The sequence below is a fragment of the Dermacentor variabilis genome, chromosome 11, assembly GCF_050947875.1.
Source record: "Dermacentor variabilis isolate Ectoservices chromosome 11, ASM5094787v1, whole genome shotgun sequence".
Taxonomy (NCBI): Eukaryota; Metazoa; Arthropoda; class Arachnida; order Ixodida; family Ixodidae; genus Dermacentor; species Dermacentor variabilis.
The window spans coordinates 45,573,717-45,589,706 of record NC_134578.1 but is presented as its reverse complement, the minus strand read 5'-3'; the positions used below and the strand labels follow the sequence as shown (position 1 = coordinate 45,589,706).

The window sequence follows — 15,990 nt, the reverse complement described above, 5'->3', positions numbered from 1 at the left end:
ACAGTGTGAGAAGCACACACGCAGGCGCACACGCACAAAAAAAAAAAAGAACACACAATCTCGCGCTTACAAACAGGCGAGACTTGGCACCACCACTAGCAACACACAGCAGTCGGAAGTTAGAAAGCCAGCGTTTGAAAGCCAGTCTAAGTGCGTACGCAACGCGTCAGTGACCACACAATGCCGAAGCAACAGAGCAAAAAAAAAAAAGAATAAAGAGTAACACATTGCCAGGGAGGCAGGCAGCAGCTGTAAACAAAGTCGACAGCCGGCCGGTGAAGTGCGCGTGCAGAACACGTGGCAGTACAGCCTGCAATCTCATAAGCGCGATGGATAGATATAGATATGGGCCACGCGTCTATATACGGCCGGGGTGGGAGAGCCGTACGGAAGCAATCGATTAGCTGCACGCACCGCTGTGCGGCGCTTGCGCGTGCTTCACACCTGGATGTCGGCACTGAGGGAACGCGAGGCGGGATCGGGAGCTGGAGTGTGTTCCGGAACGCAGACAAGCCAAGCCGACAAGCGGGGAAGCTGACTTGGAAAAAGAAGAAAGGAAAGAACCAACCACAGAAGGAAAGCAACAAAGCACTAAAAAAAATAAGAGGTCCGAACTCCGGCTGAAAACGACCGGATAACAAGAACAGAAGTACAACTGTAAAAGACAAAAGCGAAGCCACGCCAAATAACGAAGGACCGAAACAGACGGAAAACAAGGGTGGAAAAGGGACGCAACTAAAGAGAGAGAGAAAAAAAGAAAAGACTCTTCTAAGTCAGGACAGTATAAATGAGGCAGCAAAATCTTTGCCAAGAGAAAACCCTGAGTACATCTAAAATGCTACAAAAGCAAGAGAGAAAACGGAATCCCCCCGAGGGGGAGTTAACAAGTGTGCTCTGGGTGCGTGACGCGGCAATTTTTCTGGGGAGGTGGGGGTCTATCCACAGTAGTCCGCGTAGGGTAGCTAGGGCGCGTGGACCCCTCCCGCGAGCCTGCAATCAAAGCCTTGCACACCGCAAGCCTTCGATTTGACAGACGGCTTCTCTACACGCTCCCGTTAACTACGAGGAGAGCTTATAGGATAATACAAGCAAAAGCCTATTTCCTAAGTGCAAGTCTATAAGGAAGGAAGAAAACATAGCCTGGCACGTGCAATCTACGTCGTTCATTTCTTCCCTTCCGTAAAGAGACAGGAAAGCGTCAGCTCATGGATAACCTCTGCCCAAAAATCAATAAGCGTGCCTCCCGAAAGAGCTAGGGAACTCGGATGCAAGAGAGCAGAACGAATGTATGAAGTCTAAAAGGGACCGGAAGCAGCTGGGTGCACGGGGTGCATGCGGTAGGGGACTCTACCAGCGCTTATGCTTAGGCGCAGAGCGCCGGCAGCGCCACCCCACGGGCGGCGAGGATGTCTTCTTTTATTTCGTCGTAGAAACTCCGCTTAAGCTTCGCTTAATGGCTCCACGTCTGCGCGATACCCCTGCCAAAGCAGAAGGGCGTTCAATGCAGACGATTTGCAAATGAAGTTGCAGAAGCATGGTGAGCAGGGTAGCATACGACCTGCAGCAGTATTTCATGCTAAGAAGTGGGCCCACCACGCGACCAAGTTGCAGACAACTTGCAGACGACCATGCGCAGGCGACGCAACAGCCCAAGGCGTTTGGCAGCAGACGACGTCGTCGATCGTAGCTGAAGAGGTAAAAGGAGAGTTCGTCGGGCACCGTGCCTGCAAAAGCAGTCTATCCACCCAAGCTAGCAAAGTAGTAATATAAAGTATACTTGTTCGAAGGAACACAGGGGGCGACGTTCTATGCAACAAAAGGTTGCCGCACGCGCTGAGCGCGTGCCGGCTGCCTCACATTGTTGAATGGGGAGAAAGAGAGGCATTACGAGAGAGTGAGAGGAAGGGAGAATAGACCGTAAGAACTTCCGATGCATCCAGGTGTTCCGTCAGTCCGGCACGTCAAGCCATTGCCCCCCCCCCACCCCTCTTACTTACATGCCAGCTACAGTGGGGCCGCTTCTGGTGTGCACATAGTACACGCGTGCATACACACGCACCAATGCTGTCAGGTCACACGGCGCATGCGCCGTCCTGGCAGGCCCGTGGTAGGCATGCAGATGAAAACAACGAAGGCCGGCGCAGGAGGGGGCAAGATTAATAATCCCGAATTGAAAACCGAGAGTGGGGAAGGGGGAGGTGAGGGAGGAAAGCTGAGAGTGTTGGTGCAGCAGGCGATCTCTTTTCTGCTGGTGTCAAACCAGCAGAAAAAAAAGGAAAGAGAAACGACACCACTGGCACGTTGGTGACTCGAATGATGCATAAGCGATGCAAGGCCAACCGAAAAAAGATGGTCTCGGGCGAAATGAAGCTTAAAAGATTCCATTACATACAGATTCTCTTCTAGAGCAACCACAACTCGAATTCCCTTCTACAGCGCCACCACGAGAAAGTTAACTCAAGCGAGTGAATGAAATGTTCACATGAAGGATTGGATAAACGTCATTAAAGGTCTTGCAGGACGCGCGTCAGCGCGCCTGAAGGGTGCACAATTTTTTTACACCCTGATGAGTCAGGCCTCGTATGCGGTATCATTCCCTTCTTAGAAGGAAAGGGACTCGAGAAAGACCCACCGTTCCCGGTTCTCCTAATACAATGAAATGGTAACCCCGACAATGACGTCCACAGCAAGCCCCACATACCAAGGGTCAGAGACAAGAGCTGGAGTATAGTATATTGCACATGTCAGTTGATCACTCACCGGTTGCGCAGAGGGAGATGAAGGTGTTGGCGTGCCTCCGCACGGTGTCGCCGCGGTCGGCGAGTCCCAGCATGGCAACCAGGTGGTCTACGAAATCGTTGGCCACTACCGAGGCCACGTCCCAATTGAGCCGGTTCAGCACCTGCAGTTCCCAGGCCTGCGACCGAGAGAACACGGCATCACTGTCAACAGGGTGTCTTGCAAACCTTTAAAGGGACACTGTCAACGGGATATTTTCAGCAGATTATTTTGTACGCCCTCAAGGGGCCACTGAAGATAAATATCAAGTGAAGCTGCACGAATTAATTGCGTTTTCTTAACAGCATAGCGGCCCCCCTCACCACGGCGCCGTAAGGTAGCAAATAATTTTTTAAAAAAATAGAGCGAAAGGGATGAATGTCAACGCCATCGTGAAGTTTCGGCACCAGCTTGCGATCACGCCACAGTAGCTGGAAGGTCAGCTAGGGTATAGTTTTCTTTATCGGTAACAAAGAAGTGCATTGTTTTCTAAAAAAAACAAGGAACACAACCTAAAAATTTTTTGAAAGGTTTTCCTAGCACCAAAAGAGCCCAAGCACTACAATATAAATTGAAATCGGTGAAGTCACACTGAAGCCTGTAGCTGAAGCTTCCGCACAAAATTCGAATAAACTAGGGTGGCCTCTAGCTGTTGCTGTTTTTTTTTTAGTATTAACCAACCTTTCCTCAATCGAATGGATTAAATTTGGGTTTTGAAAGAACATGTTACCAATAAACTGATTCAGTGTTGGTGTTTAGTGCCTCTTTAAGCACTGTGAGAAACACGTACTACCAGTGAATTACTCTGCAAGAAATCCGGCGACATGTTCGATCAGTCAGGCCGCGGCTCTAGCTGGGTGTCTCAGAACACAAACCCACTTCCTCCTTCGGAGGCTATGAGGCACTCTTCTCGAAGCGTTCATATATGCTCGGCAAAAGAACCTGCACCTACGCTCACCGCTTGTGCAGTGCTCAATGCGCTAAAGTTTGGACTGAAAGCTTCGTTGCATCGAGTCTGCTTGGCGACAACATAAGTTCTACGAGCCCATACCATATCCGTGAAAAGAATTCAAGTAGGCGACGCAATCTTGAAGCTTCTTGCGGTGCCGAAGGTAGCAGAACAAAAGCTCCCTTTAGCCACTGAATGAAATTGTCACGCAGAAACTCAGTAGAGGAGCTGTTCTTTTTGTGGCAACGTGCCAAAAGTTGACACCTATACGAACGCGACTTTCGGCCGTGCGCCTGTCACCCCCACCCCACCCCCCTCCCCCCCGCAATTTGTGTCCCGTGATTGCCGCACCTGCAAGGTGCGAGCAGAACGAGTGCTCAACAGGATGTCACGTGCACGTGGAAAGGAGGTGGGTTTTCGACCTCGATCCCTTTCTCGGCAAAATCCGCATTGAGAGCTCCAGGACCCGTGGAGAGATTATAGCTCACTGGGCATGCTGGTACCGATTCATAATTGCCGACAGCGCGAAAAGGCGAAATGACAGAGCCCAAGAGCGCCATCACTACAAGCTCGAGCAAGTAACGCGAAACGTCACCGCAGGTGTCCTCGAGCGCGGTCGTGACCCTAACTTCACGCGTCGTTTACCACCGCCACCTGTCGAAAGAAATGTAAGAACGGGCGTAAGAAAGGGGTGAGCCGAAAGAAACATCACATGTTGGCCCCGTTGTGCCTAAACAAGGCAAAGCCCCGAAAAGCCTCGTAACTCCGCCACTGCAGGTGACACAAAAGCGCACCTTGCTCCATTTGAGACCGATGTTTTATATATATGCTGCAGGTTGCCGGTCCGTGAAACCAGGGAGGTTGCCGAGACAACGTTGGGTGCGGCCAAAAGTGAAAGTAGAAAAAAAGAAATACACGAAAAATTGAAAGGTCGACGAATAAGTAATCGACTGGTATTAAAGAGACGAGTATTAAAGAGACCTGGATGGCACGACGCTCCCGTCCGCGGCGTGTGCTAGCATGCGGGTTTAAAGGGCAGGACACAATGGGCAGAAAAGGTGAAGAAGTAGAAGACAAGCAGAAAGCAAGCAGGAGAGAAACAGACGACAGGCAGGCGAGAAGCAGAAGTGATGCACAAGAGACGCACGAACACAGGTACGATTGATCAAACTTTGAGGAGCCATTCAGTGCGGTTCACCCGAGACCTTTTCCTCCAAGACGGCGGTGGCAAAGCATTGACATAAGTTCTCCCGCTTGCCCTATACACCCCCAGCAAAGTATAGCTTGAACAAAAGCGCTGTCAGTTCCCTTGGAAGAATGGTGCAATAGATGCCTCGCAGGTACGCACGCACGCACGCAAGCACCGTGTTCTGCTCACACGCTGTGGTCTGCGTGATTTGAGAGAGGAGGGTGGATTCGAGGGCAACAAACGGCAACCTGCTGGAGACATGCAGGCAGCGAGCGACTTGAAGGGTGAAGCAGCAACAGATGGTACGCGGTTGTAGGAGCCAACGGCACGGAGGCAGGAGGCGATACAACGAAGAGAGAGGGTGTGTGGAGGGGGGGGGGCACAGCCCAGGAAGAAAAAGGTAACACCAGCAAACAGATAAAAAAGAATTCGAAAAAAAAAGAACTGAAGGGCGGTGGGGTCACACAAACGATGTGCATCTCATGCAGCGAAGCGACGCCGCAACCTGCCGAACGACAAGTGCATGGAGGCACGGCTTGCAAGGTGATAAATAGGCAAGCTTCCCCACCCACTTTCGCTCTCTCTCTCTCTCTCTCTCGTTTGGAACTTTACCATTTTGCGTAATCTGTCCCCTTTCTATTTCACGTCATAGTCGCTAATATTTCAGCAAAGGTCGTTTTTCTTGCTTCAGTACGAGCCCGAGCTCAGCGTCGCCATTATTGCACGACACAACTGAATACGGCCCACTGCATCCTTAAAAGGAAGCACTGCATTCTTAAAGGGTCACGTTAGAAAAAAGCACGTTATTCGCAAATCGGCAAATTGATTACGTGGCAAATGCTGTGGCGCTGGCGTGAAGAATCGGCAGTGGATGCAACGAACTGTGGCCCCTCAACTCCGCGGGAGTTGAGCTCCCAATGACGCCATCTTCGTCATCGTGGTTCTGTATGCTAGATGTCCACTTGAGGACGAAGCTCTCTTGCAGCGATAATTACTTTCATCTTGCACAAGCGGGGCTGCATTCTATGCCTGCGAATTCCGTAATGGGGTAAAACCGTATAACCACCTGCGTCAAGACGCCGCGTTTCTTCGGGACACGGCCGCCTCATGTCACCGTGTGACTTCCCAAGAACAATGCCTATGGCGCGCAGGTGTCGCGACAGCCCTCGCCAGATTCTCACAGTCTTCATCATGACAGATCCTCCTCCATCTGTGGCGCTTTCGTATAGAAACGACTAGAGTATACGTAAACCAGGTCAGTGCTCCGTTTCCTTGCACTGACAGTTGAACGTGGCAAAGCACGATTCAGCTAGTGCTTACAACGAAGGCGAAACATTGTTTTGAGACTTCCCCGGCGGAAGCCTCGAAAGTTTCCCACGAGAACGCGAAAAAGAAGAAAGGGATAGAGAGAACCAGGTCGCTCAAAAGTAACGGACCAATCAGCGAAGCGTGCGACCACCGAAGCTTCTTCCGACAACTTTTCCGACAAGGGCTGACGGGGAAATGTCAGAGCGAGACAAACTTGTGTGCGCTAGTGTTCAGGCGGTGTTCTCTTTGATACCACCTAAGACGAGCCGGCGCCATCTGTAACATCTTAGTCGCCGAGGCAGCTGTCGCGCAAGCTCGTGAGAAAGAAGAAAGCAATATTGTCATTCGCGTCGTACTGCTCAAAGAAGCGAGCAGTGCTCGCTAATGACATACGTATATCAAACAACGTGCATCGACGTACGTCAAATAGCGGTGGCCCTTGCATGCTTGGCCTCAAGTGACGCATCGCACGCCAGATGTCGCAGTGATGCTGGGCGTGAATAGCGCGCGTGAGTCCGCCTAGCATAAAGACCCTCAAATCACACAGCTCAGTCCTCACTGTGATATTTAGTGATGGGTTTTAGAAAATGTGGGAAGGAACATTCCGTAGTAAGTAAATGAAGGAATCATACGGTGAGAAAAAAGAACGTCAAATATTGGCTACGAGCTCTCTTCTGCGATGTGCAGTTTGCCAAGGATTCGCGCTCGTATAGTCATTTTTGTTGCCCTTTCCTTTTTTTTTTGCGTATACGGCTTTACAACCAAATATAAGAACAGACAGACAGAGCTTCAGCCTTTGCATCTGTGAAACCGTCCTCAACAAAGCAGCTGTCATGCAAGAAAATAATTTAAAAAGAAGAAATCTCCGCAAGCTGCAGCGATGATCTGAAAATTAAAAGCAAAGTGACACCGTCCAACGTCTGCAAGGTTGAGGACAGCTGTATTCTGAGACGTCTGGACTCATCTTTTCCATTTATTTCCTTCAGCTGTAGATAAATCTCGTCACGCATGGCAGCTCGCGCAGGCTCACTGCGTTGCGCTCACTTCGACAGGTACGATGAAGGCACACACGGAACCATCGAAGGGTATGCTACAGATTGCCGTCTGCTGTCGTCGCCAGACAGACAGCGCTAGAGGCGCGGCAAGTCACGTGACGGCGGAGACTTAGCCGCAGCCGATGTCAAAGCCAAGAAGGGAAGCTGAGCGTCCGTAAACCCTACCGTGGACGAGGAGCAGCGTTATAGTCGGTATACTCCAGCAGAAGAGAGTGATGGCAAAGCAGATCTTCCATCATGGCGGAAGCACAATGGCGTATTGTACCGGATATGTCGTAACGCGCGCACTTGGCGTCTGCTGGCCAACACGTACATAGACGCAAACATACGCACGTACGCACACATTCGGGATTTGGACCTAGACACACACACACACACAAAAAAAAAGATGCCAATTGTTCAACACCGTCTGGTTTCTTGCACCCGCGATTGGAACCTGAAGGCTCCGATCGTCAATCGGCTGCAGCTGGAATCGAACGTGTTGTTTGCGGAAGGCTTTGTGCGCTTAGCGAGCGATCTTGACATTTGCTGGTGGTAGGTGATGGCCTTGTGCTATAGCTGAGCAGTGCGCAGACTGGGAGCTGTGTAGCCGGTACTACGATAGCCGCTGGGATCAGAAGAAGGTTGTAGCATGTACGTGTCACTACAGAGTGTTAGCCTGTCGGTAAACATATTGTAATTTAAGGCCCAACCAAAAGGGACAAGTTTCAGATGGATTTCCGGCGGCAGCGGCTTTCATGATTCGCTATAGCCACATCGGGCGTCGGCGCTGTGATCAGGCATGGGCAGATTTCGGTGACGAACGAACGTTTCATTGTTCTTGGTGATGCCGGCCGCCTGACGCCGGCTAGGGTCGACGCCGAAAATTCGTCTGGAACTTGTTCCTTGTGGCTGAGGCTTTAAGGAACAAGGGATACGTCTGCCGCAGTAGTAGCGCCGGTAGTGCCATCTTTTGACGCTTTCCTCAAACGCAACGCAAGAAGGAAAACAAAATGCCCTATTCGCTAAGGATTGTTGACGCCAGCCCCTTTGCACGAACACATCGGTAGAACATGATTGTTGTAATTACACTTGTGTGCTAGATAGTTGACGTTAGCATCACGAGATGGCGACACCAGCGCTGCTGCGCACGTCTCCATGTTCAGGTTTCTGGTATTCTGTAAAAGTACGTTTACAACTATGCGCACAAGCTAAAACTTATTATTAACAGAATACAGGGGACATAGCCGCGAGCAGCAGCGCTATAGTGGCGCCCCCTTGTGCCTTTAATCTCCAGTACCGCAGCTTCGAGTACCAGAGCTCACAGAACTGTATTGCCACTACTCAGCCGCTGTCGCAAAGGCGTGGACAACGATGCAGTCATTAATATATATTAATTCTTTGCTTCTGCTTCGAGGGGACCAGCTATGCGACACATGCACGCTTTGTGGTTTAACAAAGTGCCCCACGATGTGGCTACAAACGCATCCTGCTGCTGTCCCCATCAACGGCGTTTCGGTATGCGGAACGATTAAAACTCCCAAGTTACAGCGTGTCCGAATTTTGTCTTCGAGCAGGAAGTTCGAGTCGTCTTGCAGTAACAATGGCTTCGCGCACACCCATTCACCCACGGTATGGTCTGAGCGGAGCAGAAGACGAGCGGTTCCTGCTTTCCAGCCACCGACCACTCCAAACAGATGTCTGCGCATTCCAGGCACAGCCCAAAATGTTGACAAGAACCAAGGAAGCCGGCCGCGTTAAAGAAAGAGCAAGCGGGTGTTTCTTGTGCCAAGCAATTACGAATCACCAGAATGGGTTTAAGCAATGCACGCGCGCGTCCAGAAGCGAAAAAAGTCGAAGCTGTCCGCAAAGAATCACAAGTTTAAGCAGAAGAAGAAACGGTTCCTCCTGCACCTCCTGGCCCTAACAGCTGATTTGCATAATCGCCGGCCCACAGCGCCCCACCGAGTCAGTGGAAGCCACACAGGCAGGTTACATCATTTTGCCGTCCCGTTAGCGTGTGGTCCCGTTGCACGCATGCGCACGAGAATGCCAGATGTCGGGCTCGATAGCGATCTGAGCTCCTGCGTAACGGTGAGGTGAGATAAGACGGCGGAAAAGAAGGTCATTTGTCAGGTGGCGCAAAAATTGGCCAAGAGGTAACTAGCCCCATGATGGCCATAGTGTGGCATAACGATGGCGCAATTGCGCGCAGGTGACCCAACATGGAGGAACTTCCTCCCGTCTAACTCGGTACCAAGGGCGACCCATAGAACTTGAGCTATTTCGTTTGTTTGTTTTACGCGGCGATTGCACCTTGACGAGCGGAATCGGCGGGAAGGCATTGACCTCAGCCCATACAGGGAAGCGGCGATGGGAAAAACGAGGGAGCCCGGTGAAACGAAAACGAATCAGAGAGAATCATCAACATAATCGGAGACGACAGGTATAGCACAAGCGACCAGAAACACCAATCAAATATAGATACACCGACGTATAAACCAAAGTGGGAGAAGCAAGCGCGAAGTAAACATCCGAGGAAGGAGTGTGGCTGTCAAGAACGGGAGAAAGGAAGGAAACAAACGAAGATATAATCGTACAGAAGGGTAGCAGACAAAACAAGCGCGGACGGAAAACGCTCAGCAAGAAGACAAAAAGTAAAATTGTACAGAGGGCGAGGAGACGAAACAGACGGACAACGCTTAGCCGGCAGACGACAAGCAGAAGTGGACAGGAGAGAATGGGGCCGGAGGGAGAAACGGTGCCAGACGCGGACGACGTCAAACAGAGAGACAAGAAAAGTAGAAAGCTGTCCAGACGTGGGGGGAAAGTCCCTCCTGACGACAACAAGCAAGCCCTCAGCACACGTCAGCCACACGTTCGGCTATCCATCGGTCATCAGCAGGCACGTGGAAGGTGAGGACACAAAGGCCAGTCTTGCTCCGCAAAGCACGCACAAAAAGTGATGAGACGACCTTCCGGGGACAACCCTTTTTTTAACAACGGCAGGGGAGTGAAAGTGTCAGATGTCGAACTCGTCCATTCTGAACTTGAACGGAGGTCCGGTCATCGCTTGGCCTCTCCCTCGACGCCTACACAGTGCCGCTTGTTTAGAGTGACCTTTGACCCCCGCTGAGAGGCGTCACGAAGGCTCCCCTTACGCCGCTCCCTCTCCCCGGGCCCCTATCCTTATCCAGGTTGCTTTGATTTTTCTTTTTCTGAGTGTGGCGGCGGTTGTAGTTTTCTCTCGTGCAACGCTGGATTCGAATGATGCATTCACCGCCTTCGGCTTTCGGACTGGACATGCGCCTGCCTTTGAAGTCACATTCGAAACGCGGCCGCTGCCGTGGGCTCCGCCTCCCGTGACCCAGCTTTACACCCGCTGTACCTCCCTGCGCGACGGAGGGAGTTACAAGGTCATTCGCTGCCACCATAGCGTTAGCCAGGTCCCTTCCCTCTCGTGGAAACTTAAACATCGAACCGGCAAAGCAATCAAAACACATTTGGGACCTTTATTCTACGGGCGGAGCGAAACTAGTCTCTGATTTCACGATACGACGCAGGGTGAAATACCGTTGAGGGGGCGTAGAGCGCACCTAAAAAAAGAAAGAAAAATAAAGCGAACTCCTCGAACAGCCGAGCCCACTTATACCAAACGACTGTCTGTACTAGACCACGATAACACCTCGTTGCAAATGTCATGCTAGAAATCTCGCAGACGCGACGGAGCGTCTTTGAGCTGCCAACAGCTGATGCTGTTGAAAGACTATACACGTAAAACAAAGAAGGGGGGGGGGGCGAGGCATCACCTGTATCTCTTGTGCGGTGACCGAGCAGTCGGTGTAGTACACGAGCGCGTCGACGGCCAGGGCGCGGGTCTGACGCAACTTGGAGGCCAGCAGGAGGCAGACGCAGCCCAGCAGCTGCAGGTGCAACTTGCGAACCGACACCACGGACAGGTACCGGTCCAGCAGGTTCATGGCCGTCGGGAACACCGAGTCCTCGCAGCCCTGTTCCTCGCACACCTACGAGTTGGAAAAAAAAACGGAACTATATGTTAACGGTCAAGTGCACCGTATAGAAGAGTGCAACATGGCTAAATAACATTTAGGACAGGTAAGCAGACGACGCGAACGGTGGGGAAGAACGTCGGGTATTTTGAGCGACCCTCGTGAAGCCAAAGTGAGCGGTTACAAATGAAACAGCAATGCGAAACTGCGGAACGAGGTTTCGGCATGATGGCATATATACCGAATGCCGCTCGGCTGAGGAATGAGTGGGTCCAAGATGAGGGATCTTCCAGAGCCTACAACAGCCGCCTCTGGTAAAACAAGCTCAGGTAAGGAAGTCCGCGAGACACGGGCGAGGGAGTCAGGGCTGAAACGGAAGCCTGTTTACAAGTATGCTCGCACCGCGCTGAGTTACGTCCTGACTACACGACTGGAAACCATATTCAAGGGACGTATTCTCGGACGATCACTTCCGGCGATACTATCACTTTCGTGCGAGATAGTACACGGTGCGTTGGATGACTCCAGCGGTTTTTCTCAACCACTCAATCAGCTCAAGAGGCTTTACTCAGCCATGCAATCAGCGCGCGCTGAGATATCCTCGAAGGTTAACGTCCCAGAAATGCCTCCCCTAGTTAGGTGCTCGCGCGAAGGCTTGGTAGAGCGACATCGTTACCATGTGGTCGCTTTATGATATACCGTCCGCGGAAGCCCTCGTGCCACACAAGAACGCTTCAAACGAGCTGTAGTTGGACGAAGCGTCGGAAGATGTCGCTACTGGCGCTGGTACTGGCGTACACGGCTCCAGTAGCCCGACAATACGAAAACTGTACTACGTTTACTTGTCCGTAGACGTATTGCAATATAATGAACACCAGGGTCGTGAGCTGCCTGCGCTGGTGGCGCCATCTTGCGGTGCGAAATTTTTTTTCTTTATTGATTTATTTCAATGCTTTCCCCGGCCGAAGAGAGCACGCACATCTATTATTGCCGCGCCCGACGATATTCTACTTTGCTACTGGCGTGAAGCGTCGGCAGCAATATAGTCATTAGAGTTTAGTTCTATTCTCCTTGAACGAAAACCAACTCTACACACAAAACAATGTCGCAGTTTCGCCCTAAAGGCGAAGCATTGATAGCGATAGCAAAGTATTAGGCAATTGACCGAAGCAAGGTTCATAGATTTATAGGCCGTATAAATCGCAGTCAACAGTCACTTATTAAATTAACAAGCATATGTTCCATCACGCGGTAAAATTTCTCAGGTGGGCCAAGTCAAACGACAGAAACTGCAATAACTGAACTCTGACAAGCGGCCACTTCTTGCATTACATCCGAGCCTCTTAAAAGGTTATATATATATATATATATATATATATATATATATATATATATATATATATATATATATATATATATATATATATATATATATATATATATTAATCTGCGCGTGCTTCCTGCGGCAAACAATGCGCTTTTAAATTAGGGATCAAAGTAAAGTATACGCTAAGCTGCAAGGCGACAGTGCCTCAGCCATGCTGTAGCGGTACCTGCAGAAGTTCAGGCCGCAGCGGTGTGAGCGGCGCAGTGATGACTTCACTTGACTATTCGAACAGGTTAGCGCTACCGACTAACCTGCATTCGAAATAACGCCGAGACGTTATCAGGCACCACTTGTCGCAAACCGACGTCTACTGAGAGAAAAATGCCTGAGACACTGCAATCCAATATATGCTACCAGGAATGGAAAAACAAATCACGCTTGAAGTTACTATAACTGAGCTCTACAATATCACACTATGACAATATAACAGCTGAGAGGTCTGCAACTAAATAGCCTAAACTACCACTCGATTGAGGAAAACGAAGTTTTTGTTTACTACATGAACGTGCGATAATAAGAACGGGGAAATAAAAATTATCCCCACAGCCCTTATAACTATCAAACGCGACACCATCCAACGCGATGGTAATCATGACACAAACTGGGTCTACTAAGATATAAAAAAAATAGTGCAAACAAACAAAACAGACATTTGAATTGTTATACAAGTTCGTGTAATTACAAAATGTATACCTGATTGCAAATGGCAGAAAGAATCAGCGGCGAGACGCGTTTTAAGAATTTGCCAATAACACGGTTAATAAATTTAAAAAAACAAAAACGTCACCTTTCTAAAAGCGAAAGAAAATCGGTATTGAATACGGAGGTGTCCCACGAAACGCTAAAAGAACAACAATGACCCAAATTCAAATGCAACCCTTGATTTTGGAATCAAACTGACCCTAAAGCCATAACTTTTAGCGACCGGTTGTCACCAAGCGGTCGCCGTCATTTATCGAACACGTTCCTAACCCTGTGCTGAGTTATATGAAAAGCAATCGGGACATAATCCACTGTCGGCAAACCTCGCGTAACTCGGTAATAAATATTCACACTTTATTACCGGATAGTTCGAAGTGACGATAGCCGTATTTCATCGCTCCCTCGAAGCTTTCAAAATGCGAGAGCTAAAGAATCGGAATGAACTAGCAGAATGCGGCGACCTACTGCGACACTGAACGCACGCCATTAGCTGACGCGAGCACGCCAAGCGGTTCAATGCCACCACGAAGCTGTACGTACACGTAAAGACGCTGAACTGTGTTTCTAAAGGTGGTTTACGCAAACCACACTACGCTGATTTGCAACTGTACTAAGAGCGACTTGATGCGATCACAGAAATGAGCACGACTTCGATCCCTTTCGACGATGCGGCACGGATACCACGTTTGACTTTTTTAACAGAGTCGCCATGACAGATTGGAAGTCGTTTTTTATTTTTTTTGCATACTAAGTTATACAATAGAAACATACGTCACTCCCGAAGGTGCAAGTTCGTGGATAAAGCTTACTGCTCTTGGCCGAAATCCGCCAATGCCGGCGTGACAAAGCGTCACAGAGCGGCCGTGTGGTTAACCGACGAAAAAGAAAAGAGTTTCGAAGTGACACTTTACCTCGGACATCCACAGTGCCAGCGTTTTCCTCATCGGCGTCTGAACCTCCGTCTGCACGCGCCTGCAGTAGTCGCACGTGACGGCATAGCGATCTTGAAGTCCCAGCAACCTCGCCATGACAACGGCGTCACCGACGATGGCCGAATCGTGCGACGCTCTCGGTGTGTGTCCCAGTTGCGGCGCCTCCATGCACATGAGATCGACCACGTCTTCCATGGCCGGCGACTGGTTCGCGGGCAGCAGTTGTTGCGGTGTTGTAGGACTCAGCTTGGGTGGTTAATCCGATCGGGTCCCAGTGACAACGGGCGCGGCGAGACGGAGAGACTCGGAAACAACGACGAACACGCGGGCGAGCTCTTACCCGCAACTTCGCACACCCGCTCACCCACACGACCGAACGCGACGGCTGCAAGCAGTCGTCTGAGTTTCGAAGAGCGAGTACCGTGGGGTAGCGGCCGTAGCGGTGAGAACTCCGAGGGGGTGAGGAGAAGGCGAGAGGGACAATACTTTTCGGCGAGGAGGTCTCCCTCGCCTTTATCTCAGGGGTGAGGAAGACCGCTGCGAGGAGGTTTCGGTTGAAAACCTCAGGAGCGAGGTAAAAGTGAGAGAAAGAAAACAGGGGTGTAGGGGGCGCCGGATAAAGTGGAGGACCGTCGGCAGATGACAGAATGCTCCCAAAGATGTGGATTCTTTTTTTTTTACACGCTCAGCGCCAGTACGTGCGCCGTCTGGCTTTTGTCGGTTTACGTGCCGACTAACCATGGTTTGCGTGCCTGGTTCGGCGTTTACCGATGCGACAAAGGTGTATTCACAGTGGCGATTGACAGTGGTCGCGCGACCCCGTTTTAAAGCACTCTGTACTAGAGGCCGACTTTGCACCGCTTAGAAAGCCAACTAGTTTCAGGTAGTCTACATGCATATTATACATAGCAGCGTCTGTGGAAAACCTTACGCCTGAAATTCGACAGGATCAGTCACGAGTATGCTGGGGAAATAATAGATGTCTTTAATATTGTAATCATTCGCATACTTCACGCACTCCATGCCTCTAACCGGTTTGTGTTGGGTCACTGGCTAGCCCATGTTCTAATGTGCAGAACAGCGGGCTGCTGTGCCGAGGGAACCGGGTTTGGGACCAACCGCCGGACCAACTTTGCTCACTGAGGTATGTTCTATAGGTATGTTCCGCTCTTCAATCACTGAAAAAAAAATTTCTTTGAATGTCTTCGGTGCTGGGCGGAATTGAACCCGCGTTTTACATAATCAATCTTCTCTGAATATACATTCAATGCGCGCCACGCGCGGACTTCGCGGCGGCACCACTAGATGGCGCAGCGTGTCCAGTGGAAAGCGCGAGAGTAGGTGTCCGACGGCATACACGCCTCGTGCATGATGCCTTTCGGCGTTGGCGCTGCGGTGTGTCGCTGCAATGCTTCAGTGCCAACCGCATTAACGTTTATCGTGAGATGGGTTCTGCCGGAATTTTTTGTCGCTGCCGGAACGAAAAAAAATACACAAAGGAAAATGCCGGCGTACCCGGAAATGACGCAGAACCGAGAACATTTAGCACCAGCGCGTCTCGTTGGCACGACCTCTTAGATTAGACGGCTGCAGCGAAGCACTGCGAATCTTGGCGGCGATGTTCTGAGATTTTCGTCACGATTCTCTCAAGCCCATGTGCACGCATCGTCTGCTTAGGTGATATTTAAATGTTGGTAATAA

At 50.5% G+C, this 15,990-nt stretch overlaps 1 protein-coding gene across 1 annotated transcript in view; it reads right to left on the bottom strand.

Annotated features, from left to right (window-relative positions):
* The window catches only part of LOC142564922 (G1/S-specific cyclin-D2-like), a 31,367-nt gene extending 16,726 nt beyond the window's left edge, over window positions 1–14,641 (bottom strand). The window contains exons 1-3 of the mRNA XM_075676130.1: window positions 14,269–14,641; window positions 11,068–11,283; window positions 2,761–2,917 (exon numbers count right to left, since the gene is read on the bottom strand). Of these exons, the coding sequence (XP_075532245.1) occupies window positions 2,761–2,917; window positions 11,068–11,283; window positions 14,269–14,484 (589 nt within the window). The 5' untranslated portion in view covers window positions 14,485–14,641. The remainder of the gene's footprint in view (window positions 1–2,760; window positions 2,918–11,067; window positions 11,284–14,268) is intronic.
* Between the last annotated feature and the right edge of the window lie 1,349 nt (window positions 14,642–15,990).